We start from the raw sequence: 27,692 nt of genomic DNA, 5'->3' as shown, positions 1-27,692 counted from the left end.
CACTCCACCCCCTCACCCCACCTCCCCACTCCACCCCCTCACCCCACCCCCTCACCCCACCTCCCCACTCCACCCCTCACCCCACCTCCCCACTCCACCCCCTCACCCCACCTCCCCACTCCACCCCTCACCCCACCCCCTCACCCCAGCCCCCCACTCCACCCCCTCACCCCACCTCCCCACCCCCCCTCACCTCACCCCACCCCCCCACTCCACCCCCTCACCCCACCTCCCCACTCCACCCCCTCACCCCACCCCCTCACCCCAGCCCCCCACTCCACCCCCTCACCCCACCTCCTCACCCCCCCCTCACCTCACCCCACCCTCCCACTCCATCCCCTCACCCCAGCTCCCTTGTCTGTCTGGGGCCGCTCCACCTGCACTTCTCGCGGCGCCCGTGCTGGCCCCTTGTGCGTCGCAGGATCACTATTCCTAGTGGCCCGCTGACAACATTGTAAAACGCTCCACCGTTTACAACGGCGTCAACACTTAGCCCCATCATCGGAGAATCCTGCCGCAGGTTTGTAAATTTAAACACAATTAACTTTATAATTAGCAATATAATTATATAACCTATAATTAAATAGGCAACAAATATAACTCGTTCACTGCTATCTAATCTCTAACCCCTCCCCCCCTTTAACTTAACTCACCCCACACAGACACACAGACAAACAAACACAGAGAGGAAAGAGGGATACAAAGTAATGATAAGTGTAAAAGGATAAGAGTCATTGGTCAGAATTCTCCGATCGTTGCAATTCTCCCCGGCAACGCTCCCTGGCAGCTTGGGGTGGTTTCAATGGGAAATTCCATTGACAAGCGGCGGGAAGATAGAATCCGGTGCCAGCGAAATGCATGCCCCAAGAAACATGCTGCTGGGAGACTGGAGAATCCAGCCCTTTATTTCAAATGGACGCCTTTCAGTTAATTTCTTTCTTCAGTCGAGGCTTTGCTTTCGGCTTGTAACGGCTGTAGACAGGCTTTCATCTGTAGATTCGCAGAAGTCGCATGCAGATAGCGTTCAAGAGGGAGAGGCAGCTGATTCTTTTGGTGTCTAGGAACTTCTCTCCTCAGACAGTAGGAAGCACAATAGTGATAGAGAGCTGCTGAGGGTCCAGTGGCTTTTCCTGTGCTCTCTCCAAAAAACCCCACCTGGCAGGAACCAATTACTGTCGGTTGCCAGGCAGAATACTGTCCCTGGCCAATCCATTGGCCACCAGCCAACCAATCGAAACAAACTTTCCCAACCTCTTGGGTACCATAAAGTCTGGTTTGTCTGCCCAAAATACAAAACTTTATAACACAGAGTACGATTTTGACACTTTGAGTTCCTTGCTTCCTCTGCTCGACTTAAAGGCATGTCTCCATTAACGATCCATGGACCAAAAACGATGAAGACAAAATAAAAGAAATACAACCACCAAGAAGGCTCTTTATATTAATAAATCTTTTAATTTCTAAAATACCAAAAGTGTTCCTGGAATTCTATGCCGTGGGGATTATGCTCTGGAAGACAAGTTTCCCCTTGCAAATTGGCTTGCGCGGCAACTAACATCTGCTGTGGCCGTAGTACCTGGACAGAGTATAAAGGAATAGATAATAAGAGCATGTCGGAAATGTATGGTGGCAATTATGAGGGATTATCTACATATAGACTGGAAAAATCAGATGGGCAAAGGTAGCCTAGATGAGCAATTCATAGAATGTTTTCAGGCTAATTTCCTGGCACATTACGTTCTGGAGCCGGCCAGAAAACAGGCTACTCAGCCTGATATTGCGCGATGAGATAGGATTAATTGATAACTTCAGAGGGATGGCACCCTTGAGAAACAGTGGTCATTAAGTTGGGTGATCAGTCATGATCGTGATAAATAGCGGAGTAGGCTCGAAGGGCCAAAATGCCTTCTCCTGCTCCTATCTTCTATGTATCTATGTATTAATGCCGTTCAAAAGGCATCTTGACAAACACATGGATAGGATGGGTATAGAGGGATACGGCACAAGTGCTGAGGGTTTTGGCAAAGGTTGATATCATGACCGTTACAGGCTTGGAGGGCCGAAGGGCCTGTTCCTGTGCTGTATTGTTCTTTGTTTGTATATGATTGAATTATAAATTCAGTTTGAGGGAAAGGAGAGTGGATCCAAGAGTTCTATTTTAAACTTAAATAAGGCCAATTATGAGGGCATGAAAGTTCAGCTGGCTAATGTGAATTGGCAAATTAAGTTAAGGGATAGGTTCAGAGAGACGAGGGATATTTCAGAATACACAAAATAGAGACATTCCAATGAGAAAGAAAAATTCCAAGTGGAGAACCCACCACCCCTAGTTAAATAAAATATCAAACTTAAAGAAAAAACAAAAAATTGCACAAAGACGGAAGAATATAAAGAACAGCAAAGAATAACAAAATGAGGAGGGAAAATTGGAGAAGGAGAGAAAGATAGCCAGTAATATAAAGAAATAAATTAACAAGATTTAGGATGTATAGGATGGGGAAGGAAACTGCAGGGGATGGGTACAATCGAAATGTGGAGCTTTTTCAAGGAACAGCTACTGCGTGTCCTTGATAAGTATGTACCTGTCAGGCAGGGAGGAAGTTGTCGAGCAAGGGAACCGTGGTTTATTAAGGAAGTTGAAGCACTTGTCAAGAGGAAGAAGAAGGCTTATGTTAGGATGAGACATGAAGGCTCAGTTAGGGCACTTGAGAGTTACAAGTTAGCCAGGAAGGACCTAAAGGGAGAGTTAAGAAGAGCGAGGAGAGGACACGAAAAGTCGTTGCCAGATAGGATCAAGGAAAACCCTAAGGCTTTCTATAGGTATATCAGGAACAAAAGAATGACTAGAGTAGGATTAGGGCCAATCAAGGATAGTAGTGGAAAGTTATGTGTGGAATCAGAGGAGATAGGGGAAGCGTTAAATGGATATTTTTATTCAGTGTTTACACTGGAGAAAGACAATGTTGTCGAGGAGAATACTCAGGTTCAGTCGACCAGACTAGATGGGATTGAGGTTCACAAGGAGGGGGTGTTAACAATTTTGGAAAGTGTAAAAATAGTTAATCCCCTGGGCCAGATGAGATTTATCCTAGGATTCTCTGGGAAGCCAGGGAGGAGATTGCAGAGCCTTTGTCCTTGATCTTTATGTCGTCTTTGTCGACAGGAATAGTGCCGGAAGACTGGAGGATAGCAAATGTTGTCCCCTTGTTCAAGAAGGGGAGTAGAGACAACCCTGGTAATTATAGACCTGTGAGCCTTACTTCGGTTGTGGGTAAAATGTTGGAAAAGGTTATAAGAGATAGGGTTTATAATCATCTTGAAAAGAACAAGTTGATTAGCGATACTCAACACGGTTTTGTGAAGGGTAGGTCATGCCTCACAAACCTTATTGAGTTTTTTGAGAAGGTGACCAAACAGGTGGATGAGGGTAATGCGGTTGATGTGGTGTATATGAATTTCAGTAAGGCGTTTGATAATGTTCCCCACGGTAGGCTATTGCAGAAAATACGGAAGTATGGGATTGAAGGTGATTTAGCGGTTTGGATCAGTAATTGGCTAGCTGAAAGAAGACAGAGGGTGGTGGTTGATGGCAAATGTTCATCCTGGAGTTCAGTTACTAGTGGTGTACCGCAAGGATCTGTTTTGGGGCCACTGCTGTTTGTCATTTTTATAAATGACCTGGAAGAGGGTGTAGAAGGATGGGTTAGTAAATTTGCAGATGACACGAAGGTCGGTGGAGTTGTGGATAGAGCTGAAGGATGTTATAGGATACAGAGGGACATAGATAAGCTGCAGAGCTGGGCTGAGAGGTGGCAGATGGAGTTTAATGCGGAAAAGTGTGAGGTGGTTCACTTTGGAAGGAGTAACAGGAATGCAGAGTACTGGGCTAATGGCAAGATTCTTGGTAGTGTAGATGAACAGAGAGATCTCGGCATCCAGGTACATAAATCCCTGAAAGTTGCCACCCAGGTTAATAGGGCTGTTAAGAAGGCATATGGTGTGCTAGCCTTTATCAGTAGGGGGATTGAGTTTCGGAGCCACGAGGTCATGCTGCAGCTGTACAAAACTCTGGTGCGGCCGCACCTGAAGTACTGCGTGCAGTTCTGGTCACCACATTATAGGAAGGATGTAGAAGCTTTGGAAAGGGTTCAGAGGAGATTTATTAGGATGTTGCCTGGTATGGAGGGAAGGTCTTACGAGGAAAGGCTCAGGGACTTGAGGTTGTTTTCATTAGAGAGGAGAAGGCTGAGAGGTGACTTAATAGAGACTTAATAGAGACATATAAGATAGTCAGAGGGTCAGAGGGTTAGATTGGGTGGACAGTGAGAGTCTTTTTCCTCGGATGGTGATGACCAACACGAGGGGACATAGCTTTAAATTGAGGGGTGGTAGATATAGGACAGATGTCAGAGGCAGTTTCTTTACTCAGAGAGTAGTAGGGGTGTGGAACGCCCTGCCTGCAACAGTAGTAGACTCGCCAACTTTAAGGGCATTTAAGTGGTCACTGGATAGACATATGGATGGAAATGGAATAGTGTAGGTCAGATAGGCTTCAGATGGTTTCACAGGTCGGCGCAACATCGAGGGCCGAAGGGCCCGTACTGCGCTGTAGTGTTCTATGTTCTAAGGAAGCATTGGTCCTATAGAAAGTGAGTCTGGGCAATCGATAATCGATAATAGGGACCTGAGAGATTAATTGAACAGGTATACTTCAGCGGTTTTCACTAGAAAGGATACAAGTAACATCCCAGAAATAGCTGTAAATCAGGGATTGGAAAGGAGGGAAGAACTCAGAAAAATAACAATCACCAGGGAAGTGGTACCAGGCAAATTGTTGGAACTCCAGGCTGACAAATCCCCAGGATTTCTTCCTAGGATCTTAAAACAAGTGGCTAGTGATATAGTTGATGCCATTAATATGATTTTCCAACAGTGTTTAGATTCTGGGAAGGTTCCATTAGTTTGGGAAATGGCAAATATAACTCCTTTGTTCAAAAAGGGAGGGAGACAGGAAGCAGGAAACGACAGGCCAGTTCGCTTCATATCTGTCAGAGGGAAAATGCAAGAAGTGATTATTAAAGATGTTATAGCCAGACACTTAGATAAATTCAAGGCGATCAGGTAAGCCAACATGGTTTTGTGAAAGGGAACCAATGTTTAACCAATTTATTGGAATTCTTTGAAGGAGTCACATGTACTATAAATGAAGGGGAACCAGTGGATGTACTATACTTAGATTTCCAGAAGACATTTGATAAGGTACCACATCAAAGATTATTGTGGAAAATAAAAGCTCATGGTACAGGTGAGTGTTTTGCAAACTCTTTTGCCAGGGACCCAATTTTACTAACCAGCCGGCCTTTGGGACCCACGCCGACCAACCTTCGGGACCCACACCGGCCAACCTTCGGGACCCACGCCAACCGACCTTCACGACACACCATTTTAGCTTACCTTTAATGTGACAACTGAGCCTTCTTGATCTTCACAATCTTACTTGCTTTGTCATTCAATGCTACATTTCTGCTGAGCACTTCAGGTGACGATTTATGTTCTCACTACATCCTTTCAAATAAATGAAGAGGTTTGTCCTCGAACTCGCCATGCTTAGTCTTCAAAAGCCTTTGACGTTTTGAGGGTTTTAAACTTTCATTTCCCGTACTTCCCTGCATGGAACACACATGGGCTTTGCTTCCTGAGTTGCACTGGCACAATTAATAAAGTCATGTCTCAAGAAATCATCTTTACACTGCTTTGTTCCCAATTTCATTTTTTTCTTTGTTTAAAACGTCCCATCTTCAGTTCTTCAAAGTCGTGTTACCTTGCTTGCTCGCAGCTAGAAAATGGAGGGTTCTCTCCTCCGGTGATTTTGTGCCAAAAGCACCGATGTACATGCCGTGTGACCTGCTCTCTGCCGCCACTTCTGGCCGGAAGACTGCATCGTTCCATTTAAAAGCTGGTCACAGCCGGCATTCTCAATTTAACAGCTGGTCACGGCCAGGATTCTCAGCTTAAAAGCCAGTTGTGGCCGGTGGATGCTTCTCCCGCGATCAGGAATGCCATGGCTGATCACTCCATGATCCCGCATACGACCTACCCGTGAGTTGCAATCCACAGTGTGGAAAACCCTGGTGCAGGGCATAACATATTGGCATGGACTGAATGGCATGATGGGCAGCACGGTGCTATAGTGGTTAGCACTGTTGCTTCACAGCACCGGGGTCCCAGGTTCGATTCCCCGCTGGGTCACTGTCTGTGCGGAGTCTGCACGTTCTCCCCATGTCTGCGTGGGTTTCCAACGGGTGCTCCGGTTTCCTCCCACTAGTCCCGAAAGACGTGCTGTTAGGTGAATTGGACATTCTGAATTCTCCCTCTGTGACCCGAACAGGCGCCGGAATGTGGTGACTAGGGGCTTTTCACAGTAACTTCATTGCAGTGTTAATGTAAGCCTACTTGTGACAATAAAGATCATTATTATTATTAAGATAGGCTGACTGACAAGAAACAGAGAGTAGGCATAAATGGATCTTCCTGACTTGGCATGATTTAATGACTATAGGGATCAGAGTTGTGCCGTAGGTGCTCAGGCCTCAACTTTATACAATTTATATAAATTACTTGGATGAAGGGGCTGAGTCCACAGCCGTCACGCCGAATTCCCGACAAATGATAACATGAGAGACCCACGCCGTCAGGAACTCGGCCGGTCGGGGGCGGAGCATCAGGGTGAGGGCCTCAGGCAACGTCCTAGAGTATGCTGCTTTGGAGGGGGTGGAGCATCACGAAACGCCCCCGATTTCAGCACGAACGTTGATTCCCCGGCCGATCGCTGAACGCGATTCGCCGTCGGCAACCGGAGAATCCTGCCCGATGTTTCTTCTTGTCGGAGGATTTATTGTTTAAAAATAAGAGGTGGTCCATTGAAGACAGAGATGATGGCAGCACGGTAGCATTGTGGATAGCATAATTGCTTCACAGCTCCAGGGTCACAGGTTCGATTCCGGCTTTTTAAAAAAAATAGAATTTACAGTGCAGAAAGAGGCCATTCGGCCCATCGAGTCTGCACCGGCTCCTGGAAAGAGCACCCTACCCAAGGTCAACACCTCCACCCTATCCCCATAACCCAGTAACCCCACCCAACACTAAGGGCAATTTTAGACACTAAGGGACAATTTAGCATGGCCAATCCACCTAACCTGCACATCTTTGGACTGTGGGAGGAAACCGGAGCACCCGGAGGAAACCCACGCACACACAGGGAGGATGTGCAGACTCCGCACAGACAGTGACCCAAGTCGGAATCGAACTTGGGACCCTGGAGCTGTGAAGCAATTGTGCTATCCACAATGCTACCGTGCTGCCCTGGGCTTGGGTCACTGTCTGTGTGGAGTCTGCACATCCTCCCCGTGTGTGCGTGGGTTTCCTCCGGGTGCTCCGGTTTCCTCCCACAGTCCACAGATGTGCAGGTTAGGTGCATTGGACATGATAAATTGCCCTTAGTGTCCAAAAATTGCCCTTAGTGTTGGGCGGGGTTACTGGGTTATGGGGACAGGGTGGAGGTGTTGACCTTGGGTAGGGTGCTCTTTCCAAGAGCTGGTGCAGACTCGATGGGCCGAATGGCCTCCTTCTGCACTGTAAATTCTATGTCTATGAGGAAAATGTTATTCTCTCACAAATTTGAGAGTCTCAGTAATTCTCTTCCTCAGAAGACAGTGGAAGCAGAGTCTTGAATATTTTTAAGGCAGAGCTCGATAGATTCTTGATTAACAAGGGGATGAAAGGTTATTGGCGGTAAGCGGCAGGTCATAATCAGATCAGCCATCATCGCTGACTTGAAGGGCTGAGTGGCCTCCTCCTGCTCCTGATTCGTATGTTGTGAAACCAACAGAAACACGGTAGCACAGTGGTTAGCACTGTTGCTTCACAGCTCCAGGGTCCTGGGTTTCAATCCCGGCTTGGGTCACTGTCTGCGCAGTTTGCACATTCTCCCGTGTTTCCTCCGGGTGCTCCGGTTTCCTCCCACAAGTCCCGAAAGACGTGCTGTTAGGTGAATTGGACATTCTGAATTCTCCCTCTGTGGCCCGAACAGGCGCCAGAATGTGGCGACTAGGGGCTTTTCACAGTAACTTCATTGCAGTGTTAATGTAAGTCTACTTGTGACACTAATAAAGATTATATTATTATACTGTGAATGAAGTAATTGTAGATCCAATGAGGATTTGTGTAGTAAGAACAAAGAACAAAGAAAATTACAGCACAGGAACAGGCCCTTCGGCCCTCCCAGCCTGCGCCGATCCAGATCCATTATCTAAACCTGTTGCCTATTTTCCAAGGATCTACTTCTCTCTGTTCCCCACCCGTTCATATATCTGTCCAGATGCATCTTAAATGATGCTATCGTGCCCGCCTCTACCACCTCCGCTGGCAAAGCGTTCCAGGCACCCACCACCCTCTGCGTAAAAAACTTTCCACGCACATCTCCCTTAAACTTTCCCCCTCTCACCTTGAAATCGTGACACCTTGTAACTGACACCCCCACTCTTGGAAAAAGCTTGTTGCTATCCACCCTGTCCATACCTCTCATAATTTTGTAGACCTCAATCAGATCCCCCCTCAACCTCTGTCTTTCCAACGAAAACAATCCTAATCTACTCAACCTTTCTTCATAGCTAGCACCCTCCATACCAGGCAACATCCTGGTGAACCTCCTCTGCACCCTCTCTAAAGCATCCACATCCTTCTGGTAATGTGGCGACCAGAACTGCACGCAGTATTCCAAATGTGGCCTAACCAAAGTCCTATACAACTGTAACATGACCTGCCGACTCTTGTACTCAATACCCTGTCCGATGAAGGCAAGCATGCAGTATGCCTTCTTGACCACTCTATCAACCTGCGTTGCCACCTTCAGGGTACAATGGACCTGAACTCCCAGTTCTCTCTGTACATCAATTTTCCCCAGGACTCTTCCATTGACCATATAGTCTGCTTTTGAGTTAGATCTTCCAAAATGCATCACCTCGCATTTGCCTGGATTGAACTCCATCTGCCATTTCTCTGCCCAACTCTCCAATCTATCTATATTTTGTTGTATTCTCTGACAGTCCTCCTCGCTACCTGCAACTCCACCAATCTTAGTATCATCTGCAAACTTGCTCATCAGACCACTTATACCTTCGTCCAGATCATTTATGTATATCACAAACATCAGTGGTCCGAGCACGGATCCCTGTGGAACACCACTAGTCACCTTTCTCCATTTTGAAACACTCCCTTCCACTACTACTCTCTGTCTCCTGTTGCCCAGCCAGTTCTTTATCCATCTAGCTAGTACACCCTGGACCCCATACGACTTCACTTTTTCCATCAACCTGCCATGGGGAACTTTATCAAATGCTTCACTGAAGTCCATCTATATGACCTACAACCCTTCCCTCATCTATTAACTTTGTCACTTCCTCAAAGAATTCTATTAGGTTTGTAAGACATGACCTCCCCTGCACAAAACCATGCTGCTTATCACTGATAAGTCTATTTTCTTCCATATGTGAATAGATCCTATCCCTCAGTATCTTCTCCAACAGTTTGCCTAACACTGACGTCAAGCTCACAGGTCTATAATTCCCTGGATTATCCCTGCTACCCTTCTTAAACAAAGGGACAACATTAGCAATTCTCCAGTCCTCCAGGACCTCAGCCGTGCTCAAGGATGCTGCAAAGATATCTGTTAAGGCCCCAGCTATTTCGACCCTCGCTTCCCTCAGTAACCTGGAATAGATCCCATCCGGTCCTGGGGACTTGTCCACCTTAATGTCTTTTAGAATACCCAAAACCTCCCCCTTCCTTCTGCCGACATGACCTAGAGTATTTAAACATCCATCCCTAGCCTCAACATCCGTCATGTCCCTCTCCTTGGTGAATACCGATGCAAAGTACTCATTAAGAATCTCACGCATTTCCTCTGAGTCCACGCATAAATTCCCTCTTTTATCTTTGAGTGGGCCAATCCTTTCTCTAGTTACCCTCTTGCTCCTTATATACGAATAAAAGGCTTTGGGATTTTCCTTAACCTTGTTAGCCAAAGATATTTCATGACCCCTTTTAGCCCTCTTTATTGCGCGTTTGGGATTCGTCCTACTTTCCCGATATTCCTCCAAAGCTTCATCAGTTTTGAGTTGCCTCGATCCTATGTATGCTTCCTTTTTCATCTTAGCTAGTCTCACAATTTCGCCCGTCATCCATATTTCCCGAATCTTGCCATTTCTATCTCTCATTTTCACAGGAACATGTCTGTCCTGTGAGAGGGACTGGGAAGAAGCAGTCAGTGCAGGGACCCCCTGCGGTCGTTCCCCTGAGTAACAAGTATACCGTTTTGGATACTTGTGGGGGGGACGACTTACCAGGGGTAAGCCATGGGGTACGGGCCTCTGGCACGGAGTCTGTCCCTGTTGCTCAGAAGGGAAGGGGGGAAAGGAGTAGAACATTAGTAATTGGGGACTCAATAGTCAGGGGCACAGATAGGAGATTTTGTGGGAGCGAGAGAGACTCACGTTTGGTATGTTGCCTCCCAGGTGCAAGGGTATGTGATGTCTCGGATCGTGTTTTCCGGGTCCTTAAGGGGGAGGGGGAGCAGCCCCAAGTCGTAGTCCACATTGGCACTAACGACATAGGTAGGAAAGGGGACAAGGATGTCAGGCAGGCCTTTAGGGAGCTAGGATGGAAGCTCAGAGCGAGAACAAACAGAGTTGTTATCTCTGGGTTGTTGCCCGTGCCACGTGATAGTGAGATGAGGAATAGGGAGAGAGAGCAATTAAACACGTGGCTACAGGGATGGTGCAGGCAGGAGGGATTCAGATTTCTGGATAACTGGGGCTCTTTCTGGGGAAGGTGGGACCTCTATAGACAGGATGGTCTACATCTGAACCTGAGGGGCACCAATATCCTGGGGGGGAGATTTGTTAGTGCTCTTTGGGGGGGTTTAAACTAATTCAGCAGGGGCATGGGAACCTGGATTGTAGTTTTGGGGTACGGGAGATTGAGAGTATAGAGGTCAGGAGCACAGATTTGACTTCGCAGGAGGGTGCCAGTGTTCAGGTAGGTGGTTTGAAGTGTGTCTACTTCAATGCCAGGAGTATACGGAATAAGGTAGGGGAACTGGCAGCATGGGTTGGTACCTGGGACTTCGATGTTGTGGCCATTTCAGAGACATGGATAGAGCAGGGACAGGAATGGTTGTTGCAGGTTCCGGGGTTTAGGTGTTTTAGTAAGCTCAGAGAAGGGGGCAAAAGAGGGGGAGGTGTGGCGCTGCTAGTCAAGGACAGTATTACGGTGGCGGAAAGGATGCTAGATGGGGACTCTTCTTCCGAGGTAGTATGGGCTGAGGTTAGAAACAGGAAAGGAGAGGTCACCCTGTTGGGAGTTTTCTATAGGCCACCTAATAGTTCTAGGGATGTAGAGGAAAGGATGGCGAAGATGATTCTGGAAAAGAGCAAAAGTAACAGGGTAGTTGTTATGGGAGACTTTAACTTTCCAAATATTGACTGGAAAAGATATAGTTCGAGTACATTAGATGGGTCGTTCTTTGTACAATGTGTGCAGGAGGGTTTCCTGACACAATATGTTGACAGGCCAACAAGAGGCGAGGCCACATTGGATTTGGTTTTGGGTAATGAACCAGGCCAGGTGTTAGATCTGGAGGTAGGTGAGCACTTTGGAAACAGTGACCACAATTCGGTGACCTTTACGTTAGTGATGGAAAGGGATAAGTATACCCCTCAGGGCAAGAGTTGTAGCTGGGGGAAGGGCAATTATGATGCCATTAGACATGACTTAGGATGTGTAGGTTGGAGAAGTAGGCTGCAAGGGTTGGGCACACTGGATATGTGGAGCTTGTTCAAGGAACAGCTATTGCATGTTCTTGATAAGTACGTACCAGTCAGACAGGGAGGAAGGGGTCGAGCGAGGGAACCGTGGTTTACCAAAGAAGTGGAATCTCTTGTTAAGAGGAAGAAGGAGGCCTATGTGAAGATGAGGCGTGAAGTTTCAGTTGGGGCGCTTGATAGTTACAATGAAGCGAGGAAAGATCTAAAGAGAGAGCTAAGACGAGCAAGGAGGGGACATGAGAAGTCTTTGGCAGGTAGGATCAAGGAAAACCCAAAAGCTTTCTATAGGTATGTCAGGAATAAAAGAATGACTAGGGTAAGAGTAGGGCCAGTCAAGGACAGTGGTGGGAGGTTGTGTGTGGAGGCTGAGGAGATAAGCGAGATACTAAATGAATACTTTTCGTCAGTATTCACTCAAGAAAAAGATAATATTGTGGAGGAGAATGTTGAGACCCAGGCTATTAGAATAGATGGCATTGAGGTGCGTAGGGAAGAAGTGTTGGCAATTCCGGACAAGGTGAAAATAGATAAGTCCCCGGGGCCTGATGGGATTTATCCTAGGATTCTCTGGGAAGCCAGGGAAGAGATTGCTGAGCCTTTGGCTTTGATTTTTAGGTCATCATTGGCTACAGGAATAGTGCCAGAGGACTGGAGGACAGCAAATAAGGTCCCTTTGTTCAAGAAGGGGAGTAGAGATAACCCCGGTAACTATAGGCCGGTGAGCCTAACGTCTGTGGTGGGTAAAGTCTTGGAGAGGATTATAAAAGATACGACTTATAATCATCTAGATAGGAATAATATGATTAGGGATAGTCAGCATGGTTTTGTGAAGGGTAGGTCATGCCTCACAAACCTTATCGAGTTCTTTGAGAAGGTGATTGAACAGGTAGACGAGGGTAGAGCAGTTGATGTGGTGTATATGGATTTGAGTAAAGCGTTTGATAAGGTTCCCCACGGTCGGCTATTACAGAAAATACGGAGGCTGGGGATTGAGGGTGACTTAGAGATGTGGATCAGAAATTGGCTAGTTGAAAGAAGACAGAGAGTGGTAGTTGATGGGAAATGTTCAGAATGGAGTTCAGTTACGAGTGGCGTACCACAAGGATCTGTTCTGGGGCCGTTGCTGTTTGTCATTTTTATAAATGACCTAGAGGAGGGCGCAGAAGGATGGGTGAGTAAATATGCAGACTACACTAAAGTCGGTGGAGTTGTAGACAGTGCGGAAGGATGTTGCAGGTTACAGAGGGACATAGATAAGCTGCAGACCTGGGCTGAGAGGTGGCAAATGGAGTTTAATGTGGAGAAGTGTGAGGTGATTCACTTTGGAAAGAATAACAGGAATGCGGAATATTTGGCTAATGGTAAAATTCTTGGTAGTGTGGATGAACAGAGGGATCTCGGTGTCCATGTACATAGATCCCTGAAAGTTGCCACCCAGGTTGATAGGGTTGTGAAGAAGGCCTATGGTGTGTTGGCCTTTATTGGTAGAGGGATTGAGTTCCGGAGCCGTGAGGTCATGTTGCAGTTGTACAAAACTCTAGTACGGCCGCATTTGGAGTATTGCGTACAGTTCTGGTCGCCTCATTATAGGAAGGACGTGGAAGCTTTGGAACGGGTGCAGAGGAGATTTACCAGGATGTTGCCTGGTATGGAGGGAAAATCTTATGAGGAAAGGCTGATGGACTTAAGGTTGTTTTCGTTAGAGAGAAGAAGGTTAAGAGGTGACTTAATAGAGGCATACAAAATGATCAGAGGGTTAGATAGGGTGGACAGCGAGAGCCTTCTCCCGCGGATGGAGGTGGCTAGCACGAGGGGAACATAGAACATAGAACAGTACAGCACAGAACAGGCCCTTCGGCCCTCAATGTTGTGCAGAGCCATGATCACCCTCCCCAAACCCACGTATCCACCCTATACCCGTAACCCAACAACCCCCCCCTTAACCTTACTTTTATTAGGACACTACAGGCAATTTAGCATGGCCAATCCACCTAACCCGCACATCTTTGGACTGTGGGAGGAAACCGGAGCACCCAGAGGAAACCCACGCACACAGGGGGAGGACGTGCAGACTCCACACAGACAGTGACCCAGCCGGGAATCGAACCTGGGACCCTGGAGCTGTGAAGCATTTATGCTGACCACCATGCTACCCTGCTGCCCTTAAATTGCCTTGGGACATAGCCTTAAATTGAGGGGTAATAGATATAGGACAGAGGTCAGAGGTGGGTTTTTTACGCAAAGAGTGGTGAGGCCGTAGAATTCCCTACCTGCAACAGTAGTGAACTCGCCAACATTGAGGGCATTTAAAAGTTTATTGGATAAGCATATGGATGATAAGGGCATAGTGTAGGTTAGATGGCCTTTAGTTTTTTTCCATGTCGGTGCAACATCGAGGGCCGAAGGGCCTGTACTGTGCTGTATCGTTCTATGTTCTATGTCCTGCACTCTAATCAACCTTTCCTTAAAAGACTTCCACATTTCAAATGTGGATTTACCCTTAAACAGCTGCTCCCAATCCACATTCCCGAGCTCCTGCCGAATTTTGTTATACTCTGCCTTTCCCCAATTTAGCACTCTTCCTTTAGGACCACTCTCGTCTTTGTCCATGAGTATTCTAAAACTTACGGAATTGTGATCGCTATTCCCAAAGTAATCACCGACTGAAACATCAACCACTTGGCCGGGATCATTCCCCAATACCAGGTCCAGTATGGCCCCTTCCCGAGTTGGACTATTTACATACTGCTCAAAAAAACTCTCCTGGATGCTCCTTACAAATTCTGCTCCATCTACGCCTCCAACACTACATGAGTCCCATTCAATATTGGGGAAGTTAAAATCTCCCATCACAACCACCCTATTGCTCCTATGCTGTTCTATAATCTGTCTACATATTTGTACCTCTACTTCATGCTCACTTTTGGGAGGCCTGTAGTAAAGTCCCAACAATGTTACTGCACCCTTCCTATTTCTCAGCTCCACCCATATTGCCTCAGTGCTCGAATCCTCCATCGTGCCATCCTTAATCACAGCTGTGATATCATCTCTGACCTGTAATGCAACTCCTCCACCCCTTCTACCTCCCTCTCTATCCCTCCTGAAGTCTTCCAACACCTGGTTAAAGTCCAACAGATTTATTTGGAATCACTAGCTTTCGGAGCACAGCTCCGTCATCAGGTCATCACCCCAGTCCAATGCCAGCATCTCCACATCATGATTTGTGCAATGATGTAGATTTAATTAGTGATATCATAGTAAAAGATCCACTGGGAAATTGTGATCATAAGACAATTAAATTCCATGTTAAGTTTAAAATCAACATCTTCCAATCACAAAGAAGAATCTGAAATTTGAACAGGAGGTTAAGAATGGTATTTGACTAAAAGAAGCATATAATGTTGGAAAGAAAAGTAATATAGCTGATATAGTGAGTTTTTAAAAACCAACAAAAGGCCACCAAAAGGTTGGTCAAAAGGGAAAAAATCGAATATTAGAGTAAACTGGCGAGGGTGTGCATAAAAAGGGAGTAGTTAAAGCAAAAATGGGTCCTCTGGAAACACAGAGAGTAGAAATTATCATGGGAATAAGGTAATGACAGATACATTGAACAAACATTTTTTGTCACCTTCACAGTAGAAGACACAAATTACCTACCAGAAATAGAGGATAACCTAAGGAGTAATAAACAAAGTACCAGTGAAACTGAAGAGACTAAAAGCCTACAAAGAGTCAGGTACTAAGGCCTACATCCTAGCTTTCTTAAACAAATAGCTGCAGCGATAACGGGCACGATCTATCAGCCTCACCGCGCCCGACTCGGGGTGCAACCAGGCCGGTAAATCTTGAGAGAGGCGTTACGATCTGGATGATCAGAGCCCCTGTGTGGTTGGGCTCTGGACAGGGTGGTACCCTGGCACCCGCAATGCTATCAGGGCATCAAGGCTTTGCCAGCCTGGAACCCTGGTAGTGGCACCCAGGGTACCCTGGTATTGCCAAGGTTGCACCCAGGTGGCACTGCCAAGGTGCCCAGGTGGTATCTTGCCTGTGCCCTGGGTGCCCTTATGAGGTGGGGCGCGGGGGGCTCGATAACCCCCTAATTGGTGAGTTGTGGCATTGGGTGGGGTCCAGAGGCCTCGGTGGGAGGTTTGGAGATTGGGGCGCCAATTTTAAATCGCTGCACTGGCGAGCGGCGCCCATTAGTGCAGGAAATGGGACTAAGCACGACCTTGGCGGGGTGTTCCTCATCAAGGCCCAGAAATGAGGCAGAGTCCCGTTTAATAGCAGGGTTGTTCTCTCCGTGGCCAGCGCCAGGAAACCCCCGGCTAAATGCACCAAACGGTGGACACATTTCTGTTAAATCACGCCCAATGAATGCGCTAGCTGTAATTCTCTAAATTCAGGAACTATCCCTCAGCTTTGGGAACAATTTTTATCAATGATTGTACTGTAATTAACAAACTGGGGCAACACGGTGGGACTGCTGCCTCAAAGTGCCAGGGACTCGAATTTGATTCCGACCGAGGGTCACTGTCTGTGCGGAGTCTGCACCTACTCCCCGTGTCTGCGTGGGTTCCCTCCGGGTGTTTCTGTTTCCTCCCATAAGTCCCGAAAGACATGCTTGTTAGGTGAATTGGCCACATATTTTCATTAAAACAGTAAAAAATATATACTAGGCCAAAAGGTACAAACACTAATTTTGTGTTGCAGAAACAGAGTACCCTCCCCTCAGTACCAATGTACGGGGTGGATACTCGGATTATTAAAACAGTTCACAACACAGTTATACAAAACACAAATGGTACAAGCACTAAACTTTGCGTTGGAGACACCGGATACCCTCGCCTCTGTACCAACAGAAGGGAAAGGAAGGGGGTGGTGGGGAGAGAGGGAAAAGGAGGGTGGTGGGGAGGGAAGGTGTCGGAGTGTTGGTGAAGAGGGGTCCCAATAGGGCACTGCCTCAAACTAATCCAGGGAATTATAGGCCGGTGAGCCTGACGTCAGTGATAGGGAAGCTGCTGGGAAGATACTGAGGGATGGGATCTACTCACATTTGGAAGAAAATGGGCTTATCAGTGATAGGCAACATGGTTTTGTGCAGGGAAGGTCATGTCTTACCAACTTAATAGAATTCATTGAGGAAGTGACAAAGTTAATTGATGAGGGAAGGGCTGTAGATGTCATATACATGGACTTTAGTAAGGCGTTTGATAAAGTTTCCCATGGCAGGTTGATGGAAAAAGTGAAGTCATATGGGGTTCAGGGTGTACGAGCTAGATGGATAAAGAACTGGCTGGGCAACAGGAGACAGAGAGTAGTGGTGGAAGGGAGTGTCTCAAAATGGAGAAGGGTGACTATTGGTGTTCCACAGGGATCCATGCTCGGACCACTGTTGTTTGTGATCTACATAAATGACCTGGAGGAAGGTATAGGTGGTCTGATTAGCAAGTTTGCAGATGATACTAAGATTGGTGGAGTTGCAGATAGCGAGGAGGACTGTCAGAGAATACAACAAAATATAGATAGATTGGAGAGTTGGGAGGAGAAATGGCAGACGGAGTTCAATCCAGGCAAATGCGAGGTGATGCATTTTGGAAGATCCAATTCAAGAGCGAACTATACGGTAAATGAAAAAGCCCTGGGGAAAATTGATGTACAGAGAGATCTGGGAGTTCAGGTCCATTGTACCCTGAAGGTGGCAACGCAGGTTGATAGAGTGGTCAAGAAGGCATACAGCATGCTTGCCTTCATCGGACGGGGTATTGAGTACAAGAGTTGGCAGGTCATATTACAGTTGTATAGGACTTTGGTTCGGCCACATTTGGAATACTGCGTGCAGTTCTGGTCGCCACATTACCAGAAGGATGTGGATGCTTTGGAGAGGGTGCAGAGGAGGTTCACCAGGATGTTGCCTGGTATGGAGGGTGCTAGCTATGAAGAAAGGTTGAGTAGATTAGGATTGTTTTCGTTGGAAAGACGGAGGTTGAGGGGGGACCTGATTGAGGTCTACAAAATTATGAGAGGTATGGACAGGGTGGATAGCAACAAGCTTTTTCCAAGAGTGGGGGACTCAATTACTCGGGGTTCATGAGTTCAAACTGAGATTGGAAAAGTCTAAGGGATATATGCAAAAACAAAACAAAAGTTCTTTCTGCAGAGGGTGGTGGGTGCCTGGAACGCTTCGCTGGCGGAGGTGGTAGAGGCGGGCACGATAGCATCATTTAAGGTGTATCCAGACAGATACATGAATGGGCGGGGAACAGAGGGATACAGATCCTTAGAAAATAGGCGACAGTTTTAGACAGAGGATCTGGATCGGCGCAGGCTTGGAGGGCCGAAGGGCCTGTTCCTGAGCTGTAATTTTTCTTTGTTCTTTATTCTTTGTATCTACAGAGGCAGAAAAATAAAGGAACCTTCAATTATGATGTGCCAGATTCCGGGAGTCCCCCAGAGGGGGTGAGGGGGTGACACAGTGTCAGGCATGAGTGAGCCCTGCACCCCACTGCAGAGAGCCTCATGCACCCTGGGCTCCCAACACTGGGCGGCTGACGGCCTTCGGACAGTCTCCCTCCGGGCCAGAATCCTCCACCACACTGAGTGCGGTGGGCGACACGGGCCCAACATCCAACCCAGGGGCTGCCTTGATCCCACCAACCGGCGGGATCTCCTCAGGCTCGTCCCAGGGTCCCAGGCCAGCGGGAGGCGGCGGTGCAGATACCTGCTCAGGCCCTGCCACCTGGTCACGGGAAGGCCCCGAAAATAATTCCGGAAACAGGTCCGGGATGGCGGCAGAGGGTCTGGGATGGAGGCAGAGGGTCCGGGATGGTGGCAGAGGGTCCGGGATGGAGGCAGAGGGTCCGGGATGGTGGCAGAGGGTCCGGGATGGAGGCAGAGGGTCCGGGATGGTGGCAGAGGGTCCGGGATGGTGGCAGAGGGTCCGGGATGGTGGCAGAGGGTCCGGGATGGTGGCAGAGGGTCCGGGATTGGGGCAGAGGGTCCGGGATGGTGGCAGAGGGTCCGGGATGGTTGCAGAGGGTACGGGATGGTGGCAGAGGGTCCGGGATGGGGGCAGAGGGTCCGGGATGGTGGCAGAGGGTCCGGGATGGGGGCAGAGGGTCCGGGATGGTGGCAGAGGGTCCGGGATGGTGGCAGAGGGTCCGGGATGGTGGCAGAGGGTCCGGGATGGTTGCAGAGGGTACGGGATGGTGGCAGAGGGTCCGGGATGGTGGCAGAGAGTCTGGGATGGTGGCTGACGGTCCGGGATGGGGGCAGAGGGTCCGGGATGGTGGCAGAGGGTCCGGGATGGGGGCAGAGGGTCCGGGATGGGGGCAGAGGGTCCGGGATGGGGGCAGAGGGTCCGGGGTGGGGGCAGAGGGTCAGGGATAGTGGCAGAGGGTCCCCGATGGGGCAGAGGGTCCGGGATGGGGGCAGAGGGTCCGGGATGGCGGCAGAGGGTCCGGGATGGTGGCAGAGGGTCCGGGATGGGGGCAGAGGGTCCGGGATGGGGGCAGAGGGTCCGGGATGGTGGCAGAGGGTCCGGGATGGTGGCAGAGGGTCCGGGATGGGAGCAGAGGGTCTGGGACGGGGGCAGAGGGATCGGGATGGGGGCAGAGGGTCTGGGACGGGGGCAGAGGGTCCGGGATGATGGCAGAGGGTACGGGATGGTGGCAGAGGGTCCGGGATGGGGGCAGAGGGTCCGGGATGGTGGCAGAGGGTCCGGGATGGGGGCAGAGGGTCCGGGATGGGGGCAGAGGGTCCGGGATGGGGGCAGAGGGTCCGGGATGGTGGCAGAGGGTCCGGGATGGGGACAGAGGGTCCGGGATGGTGGCAGAGGGTCCGGGATGGGTGCAGAGGGTCCAGGATGGTGGCAGAGGGTCCGGGATGGTTGCAGAGGGTACGGGATGGTGGCAGAGGGTCCGGGATGGTGGCAGAGAGTCTGGGATGGGGGTAGAGGGTCCGGGATGGGGGCAGAGGGTCCGGGATGGTGGCAGAGGGTCCAGGATGCGGGCAGAGGGTCCGGGATTGGGGCAGAGGGTCCGGGATGGTGGCAGAGGGTCCGGGAGGGTGGCAGAAGGTCCGGGATGGTGGCAGAGGGTCCGGGATGGTGGCTGAGGGTCCGGGATGGTGGCAGAGAGTCTGGGATGGGGGTAGAGGGTCCGGGATGGTGGCAGAGGGTCCGGGATGGGGGCAGAGGGTCCGGGATGGGGGCAGAGGGTCCGGGATGGCGGCAGAGGGTCCGGGATGGCGGCGGAGGGTCCGGGATGGTGGCAGAGGGTCCGGGATGGTGGCAGAGGGTCCGGGATGGGGGCAGAGGGTCCGGGATGGGGGCAGAGGGTCCGGGATGGTGGCAGAGGGTCCGGGATGGCGGCAGAGGGTCCGGGATGGGGGCAGAGGGTCCGGGATGGTGGCAGAGGGTCCCCGATGGGGGCAGAGGGTCCGGGATGGTGGCAGAGGGTCCGGGATGGGGGCAGAGGGTCCGGGATGGGGGCAGAGGGTCCGGGATGGTGGCAGAGGGTCCGGGATGGTGGCAGAGGGTCCGGGATGGTGGCAGAGGGTCCGGGAGGGTGGCAGAGGGTCCGGGATGGGGGCAGAGGGTCCGGGGTGGGGGCAGAGGGTCCGGGATGGTGGTAGAGGGTCCGGTATGGGGGCAGAGGGTCCGGGATGGTGGCAGAGGGTCCGGGATGGGGGCAGAGGGTCCGGGATGGTGGCAGAGGGTCCGGGATGGTGGCAGAGGGTCCGGGATGGTGGCAGAGGGTCCGGGATGGTGGCAGAGGGTCCGGGATGGGGGCAGAGGGTCCGGGATGGTGGCAGAGGGTCCGGGATGGTGGTAGAGGGTCCGGGATGGGGCAGAGGGTCCGGGATGGGTGCAGAGGGTCCGGGATGGGGGCAGAGGGTCCGGGATGGGGGAAGAGGGTCCGGGACGGGAGCAGAGGGTCCGAGATGGGGGCAGAGGGTCCGGGATGGTTGCAGAGAGTCCGGGATGGTGGCAGACGGTCCGGGATGGCGGCAGAGGGTCCGGGATGGGGGAAGAGGGTCCGGGATGGGGGAAGAGGCTCTGTGATGGTGACAGAGGGTCCGGGATGGAGGCAGAGGGTCCGGGATGGGGGCAGAGGGTCCAGGATGGGGGCAGAGGGTCCGGGATGGGGGCAGAGGGTCCGGGATGGGGGCAGAGGGTCCGGGATGGGGGCAGAGGGTCCGGGATGGCGGCAGAGGGTCCGGGATGGGGACAGAGGGTCCGGGATGGGGGCAGAGGGTCCGGGATGGTGGCAGCGGGTCCGGGATGGTGGCAGAGGGTCCGGGATGGGGGCAGAGGGTCCGGGATGGCGGCAGAGGGTCCAGGATGGGGGCAGAGGGTCCCCGATGGGGCAGAGGGTCCGCGATGGGGCAGAGGGTCCGGGATGGCGGCAGAGGGTCCGGGATGGGGGCAGAGGGTCTGGGATGGGGACAGAGGGTCCGGGATGGTGGCAGAGGGTCCGGGATGGCGGCAGAGGGTCCGGGATGGTGGCAGAGGGTCCGGGGTGGGGGCAGAGGGTCCGGGATGGGGGCAGAGGGTCCGGGATGGTGGCAGAGGGTCCGGGATGGGGCAGAGGGTCCGGGATGGGGGCAGAGGGTCCAGGATGGGGGCAGAGGGTCCGGGATGGGGCAGAGGGTCCGGGATGGTGGCAGAGGGTCCGGGATGGGGGCAGAGGGTCCGGGATGGGGGCAGAGGGTCCGGGATGGTGGCAGAGGGTCCGGGATGGGGGCAGAGGGTCCGGGATGGTGGCAGAGGGTCCGGGATGGGGGCAGAGGGTCCGGGATGGGGGCAGAGGGTCCCCGATGGGGGCAGAGGGTCCGGGATGGCGGCAGAGGGTCCGGGATGGGGGCAGAGGGTCCGGGATGGGGGCAGAGGGTCCGGGATGGGGGCAGAGAGTCCCCGATGGGGGCAGAGGGTCCGGGATGGGGGCAGATTGTCCGGGATGACGGCAGAGGGTCCGGAATGGCGGCAGAGGGTCCGGGATGGGGGCAGAGGGTCCGGGATGGGGACAGAGGGTCCGGGATGGTGGCAGAGAGTCCGGGATGGGGGCAGAGGGTCCGGGATGGGGGCAGAGGGTCCGGGATGGGGGCAGAGGGTCCGGGATGGTGGCTGAGGGTCCGGGATGGGGGCAGAGGGTCCGGGATGGTGGCAGAGGGTCCGGGATGGTGGCAGAGGGTCCGGGATGGTGGCAGAGGGTCCGGGATGGGGGCAGAGGGTCCGGGATGGTGGCAGAGGGTCCGGGATGGGGGCAGAGGGTCCGGGATGGTGGCAGAGGGTCCGGGATGGGGGCAGAGGGTCCGGGATGGTGGCAGAGGGTCCGGGATGGGGGCAGAGGGTCCGGGATGGGGGCAGAGGGTCCGGGATGGGGGCAGAGGGTCCGGGATGGTGGCAGAGGGTCCGGGATGGGGGCAGAGGGTCTGGGATGGTGGCAGAGAGACCCCGATGGGGGCAGAGGGTCCGGGATGGTGGCAGAGAGTCCGGGATGGTGGCAGAGGGTCCGGGATGGGGGCAGAGGGTCCGGGATGGGGGCAGAGGGTCCGGGATGGGGGCAGAGGGTCCGGGATGGGGGCAGAGGGTCCGGGATGGTGGCAGAGGGTCCGGGATGGGGGCAGAGGGTCTGGGATGGTGGCAGAGAGACCCCGATGGGGGCAGAGGGTCCGGGATGGTGGCAGAGAGTCCGGGATGGTGGCAGAGGGTCCGGGATGGTGGCAGAGAGTCCGGGATGGTGGCAGAGGGTCCGGGAGGGTGGCAGAGGGTCCCCGATGGGGGCAGAGGGTCCAGGATGGGGGCAGAGGGTCCCCGATGGGGGCAAAGGGTCCGGGAGGGCGGCAGAGAGTCCGGGATGCTAAATTGTACTGGGTGGAGTCCGACCCTGAAGCACCCTGCTCGGGGGACTGCGGCAGCTTCCTCACTATCCTCCCCCCGCCTCTTTCCTTCTGGGGACTGCCCGTGACATCGATGAAGAAGAACCTGGAGTGACGCCGTTTGTGGGGGAGAGGGTCACACCCCGGGGAGATCTCTATCTCTGGAGGCCCCTCCAGGCTGACTCCTTGTCCCTCAATGCTTCTCTCCAGAATTGGTGGCTGGGACAGAGCACCCTCTGGTTCGAGGTCACGCACCTCACTACCGCCACCCAGAGGGGCCAGCGCAGAAGTGTCGCCGGGCCCAGCACCCGATGGTGAAATGTCACCGGGCTGAGGGTGTTGTTGGGTGATGATGGGGTGAGGCGTAACGGCTGCACCCAAGTCAGTAACCAGGGGCATTGGCTCAGTCTGGGTCAGATGGCCAGAAGGATGCAAATCTGACCGCTGGCGAATCGCCCTGTTGGTCTTCAGGCCACGCGGGTGCCCCCTCACCGTCATGCCAGCAGGCGAGGTATCAGTGGGCGCTGGCATGGCTCCCCACAAGGGGGTTAGCTGCAAGGCCAGTGGGAGTAGAGGGGGCGGCGGCACCATCAGCGGCAGTGTTAGAGGTGGGGCAATTTGTTCCAATATGCTCCACCTTCTTGCAGGCATGGCACCGCACACTGCCCGTGGACCAAAACAAAGAACAAAGAAAATTACAGAACAGGAACAGGCCCTTCGGCCCTCCCAGCTTGCGCCGATCCAGGTCCTTTATCTAAACCTGTTGCCTATTTTCCAAGGTCTACTTCCCTCTGTTCCCCACCCGTTCATATATCTGTCCAGATGCATCTTAAATGATGTTATCGTGCCCGCCTCTACCACCTCCGCTGGCAAAGCGTTCCAGGCACCCACCACCCTCTGCGTAAAAAACTTTCCACGCACATCTCCCTTAAACTTTCCCCCTCTCACCTTGAAATCGTGACCCCTTGTAATTGACTCTTGGAAAAAGCTTGTTGCTATCCACCCTGTCCATACCTCTCATAATTTTGTAGACCTTAATCAGGTCCCCCCTCAACCTCCGTCTTTCCAACGAAAACAATCCTAATCTACTCAACCTTTCTTCATAGCTAGCACCCAAGATGCGGTAGATCTCAAAAGCCCCTTCGAGGACCTTTTCCCGGGCTAGGCAAACAAAGACCTGTTAAATTGTCCCTCAGTGTCTTGGGATGTGCAGGTTAGGTGGATTGGCCATGCTAAATTGTCCCTTAGTGTCCAAAAGGATAGGTAGGGTTATGGGGATAGAACATGGGTCTGGGTAGGGTGCTCTTTTGAAGGGTCGGTGCAGACATGATGGGCCGAATGGCCTCCCTCTCACTGTAGGGATTCTATTCTATTCATATGTGGTTATTAAATTTGTCGATTTCCCTTTCATTAGATAGATCCCACTGTGTTGTCAAAAAAGGGAACAGAAACATTGTTGGCATTCTTACTAGTTTCACAGAAAGGCTGCTTATAAATGCATACAGTATTCAAAAAATAAACCCTGCTCACCAGTAGACCTGCGGCAGTGGTTCTCCTGCACAGAACCTCTGGGAATTTTTGGTGCCTCAGTGGGAATGTTGCTTTTATTGTTTCCCTCAGCCAGCACTGTTGTCGGGAGAACAATTCCTCGGGATTGCATATCAGCTTCTGCTTTGAATAAGACATCCACTTTCTTTGGTGAAACTTTGCTGACTTCTTGTCCAGTCATCACAGTGGCCTGTAAATACATTCATTTAGAATCAAATGTAAAAGCTGCATTCTGTCCCTCACCCGTGGTTGTACTTTCAGTTTTTTCTCATTTCCAGGGCTGGTATGAGCTTTGAGACCTGAATTCGAGATTCTCCGTGAGTCATAGAACATAGAACAGTACAGCACAGAACAGGCCCTTCGGCCCTCAATGTTGTGCCGAGCAATGATCACCCTACTCAAACCCACATATCCACCCTATACCCGTAACCCAACAACCCCCCCCCCCCCCCCCCCCCCCCTAACCTTACAGGACACTACGGGCAATTTGTCATGGCCAATCCACCTAACCCGCACATCTTTGGACTGTGGGAGGAAACCGGAGCACCCGGAGGAAACCCATGCACACACGGGTTCAAAAGTAATTTTATTTTTCAACTTAAAGATGCAACAAGCACTTAACATTTGGCCTGTGATATATCCATTTGAAACACACATCAATGGTGAATCTTAAAGCTGTGAAAGTCTGGCTTCCTTCGCAGCACAGTGAGTAAATACATCACAGAGTGTGAGCTGTACAGAACAGGTTGAATCCAGATTTGATTACTGGTCTGTATTGTTAGTTCATATTTAACCAGGAACATGGCAATCGTTACAATTGTTCCCCATGGCAGGAGAGGAAGGAAGAGGGGACAATAAGCCAGAGTTCCCATTCCTGCTGAAAACAAGAACAAAACTGGATTTAGTATTCATTGCTGAAATAGAAACTGCTTGTTATACTCATTATATGGCTCTCAGTTGTTCAAATTGCTTAAACTTTGAAGTAACTGCAAAACTCGTTTTGGTTCAGATAATAATGGCACCATGACCACTCCCTTTGTCTTCTGTCCATGACACCTTTGTCAATCTCTCCTTTGCCCCGGCCTATCACTGTTCCTCTATTCTGCCCCACCCATATCTTACTACATCATTCTGCACATTTCTATCTTTCGTTAGTTCTGTAGAAAGGTAATTTGGACTCAAAACTGTAACTTTCTCTCTCCACAATGCTGCCAGACCCGCTGAGTTCCTGCAACATTTTTGTTTTGTATTTCAGATTTGCAGCTTCCGCAGTATTTTGCTTTAATTTGGTTCAGATTATGTGCTTCATACTGATGCTGTTGCTGATCTCCATGCCATTTAGCTCGAATGCTGAGACAAATGGCAGGGGAGGGGGGCCAATATGAGCTCAGTAGTTTCTGGATGTCAAGGTCGATTGCAGTGACTCACTTGGGTCCATTATTAAGAAGTGGCAGCAAACAGGTTATTGATTTCAGCCCTGCGAGTTTTGTGTCCATGTAGGGACGCTCGTGCAAAGCACTTTATCATCGGGTGGCGAGTTTGAGGCTCATTCAGAAACTTGCTCCTGCCTGATTAACTTTATTGAATTATTTGAAAAAGTTACCAGGGTGGTTGATGAAGATAACAATTATTCTGTGGCACCAAAATTCCCCAAAGATTCTGTTGACACAGCAGTAACTTGTCTGAAGAAAGCTCATTTACAGTATCACACAATGATTACAGCAGAGAAACTTACCTGAAATCCACCTGCACTTATTCTTCGGCTTTTCAACAATGGGAATAGGTTCTCTCTCTGTATTCTGCCCAGACCCTTCGATCTAACCTCTTCTCAACCTTCTCTTCACCAAGCAAAACAGTCCCAAATTCTCCAATCTATCTGTGTGACTGAAGAGAGACCTGGGTGTGCTAGTGCATGAGTCGCAAAAAGTTGGTTTACAGGTGCAACAGGTGATTAAGAAGGCAAATGGAATTTTGTCCTTCATTGCTAGAGGGATGGAGTTTAAGACGAGGGAGGTTATGCTGCAATTGTATAAGGTGTTAGTGAGGCCACACCTGGAGTATTGTGTTCAGTTTTGGTCTCCTTACTTGAGAAAGGACGTACTGGCACTGGAGGGTGTGCAGAGGAGATTCACTAGGTTAATCCAAGAGCTGAAGGGGTTGGATTACGAGGAGAGGTTGAGTAGACTGGGACTGTACTCATTGGAATTTAGAAGGATGAGGGGGGATCTTATAGAAACATTTAAAATTATGAAGGGAATAGATAGGATAGATGCGGGCAGGTTGTTTCCACTGGCGGGTGAAAGCAGAACTAAGGGGGCATAGCCTCAAAATAAGGGGAAGTAGATTTAGGACTGAGTTTAGGAGGAACTTCTTCACCCAAAGGGTTGTGAATCTATGGAATTCCTTGCCCAGTGAAGCAGTTGAGGCTCCTTCATTACATGTTTTTAAGGTAAAGATAGATAGTTTTTTGAAGAATAAAGGGATTAAGGGTTATGGTGTTCAGGCCGGAAAGTGGAGCTGAGTCCACAAAGATCAGCCATGATCCCATTGAATGGCGGAGCAGGCTCGAGGGGCCAGATGGCCTACTCCTGCTCCTAGTTCTTATGAAATGTTCTTATAATTTGGGCAGCACGGTAGCATTGTGGTTAGCACAATCGCTTAACGGCTCAAGGGTCCCAGGTTCAATTCCGGCTTGGGTCACTGTCTGTGCTGAGTCTGCACATCCTCCCCGTGTATGCGTGGGTTTCCGGGTACTCCGGTTTCCTCCCACAGTCCAAAGATGTGCAGGTTAGGTGGATTGGCCATGATAAATTGCCCTTAGTGTCCAAAATTGCCCTTAGTGTTGGGTGGGGTTACTGGGTTATGGGGATAGGGTGGAGGTGTTAACCTTGGGTAGGGTGCTCTTTCCAGGAGACGGTGCAGACTCGATGGGCCGAATGGCCTCCTTCTGCACTGTAAATTCTATGAATTCTATGAAGTTCCTCACACCAGGAACAATTTTCAAAGAACAATACAGCACAGGAACAGGCCCTTTGGCCCTCCAAGCCTGTACCAGTCATGATACCAACATTTGCCAAAACCCTCAGCACTTCCTAGTGCCGTATCCCTCTATACCCATCCCATCCATGTATTTGTCAAGATACCTTTTGAACGACGTTAATGTCTCTACTTCCACAACCTCCCCTAGCAACACGTTCCAGGCACTCACCACCCTCTGGGTAAAAAACCTGCCTCGCACATCTCCTCTAAACTTTGCCCCACGGACCATAAACCTCTGCCCCCTGGTGACTGACCCCTCCACCCTGGGAAAGAGTGCCTGCCCATACACTCTATCCATGCCCCTCAATCTTGTAGACCTCCATCAGGTCACCCCTCAACCTCTGT

At 51.0% G+C, this 27,692-nt stretch overlaps 1 protein-coding gene across 1 annotated transcript in view; it reads right to left on the bottom strand.

Moving 5' to 3' along the window:
- Positions 1-27,692, bottom strand: part of LOC119958231 (POU domain, class 6, transcription factor 1-like) — a 410,189-nt gene that overhangs the window by 226,143 nt on the left and 156,354 nt on the right. Inside the window, 1 exon segment of the mRNA XM_038786639.1 lies at positions 24,291-24,498. Coding sequence (XP_038642567.1) covers positions 24,291-24,498 — 208 coding nt within the window.

The sequence above is a fragment of the Scyliorhinus canicula genome, chromosome 28, assembly GCF_902713615.1.
Source record: "Scyliorhinus canicula chromosome 28, sScyCan1.1, whole genome shotgun sequence".
Classification (NCBI taxonomy): domain Eukaryota; kingdom Metazoa; phylum Chordata; class Chondrichthyes; order Carcharhiniformes; family Scyliorhinidae; genus Scyliorhinus; species Scyliorhinus canicula.
The sequence above is the reverse complement of the archived record's forward strand: the minus strand, read 5'-3'. Positions and strand labels throughout refer to the sequence as shown.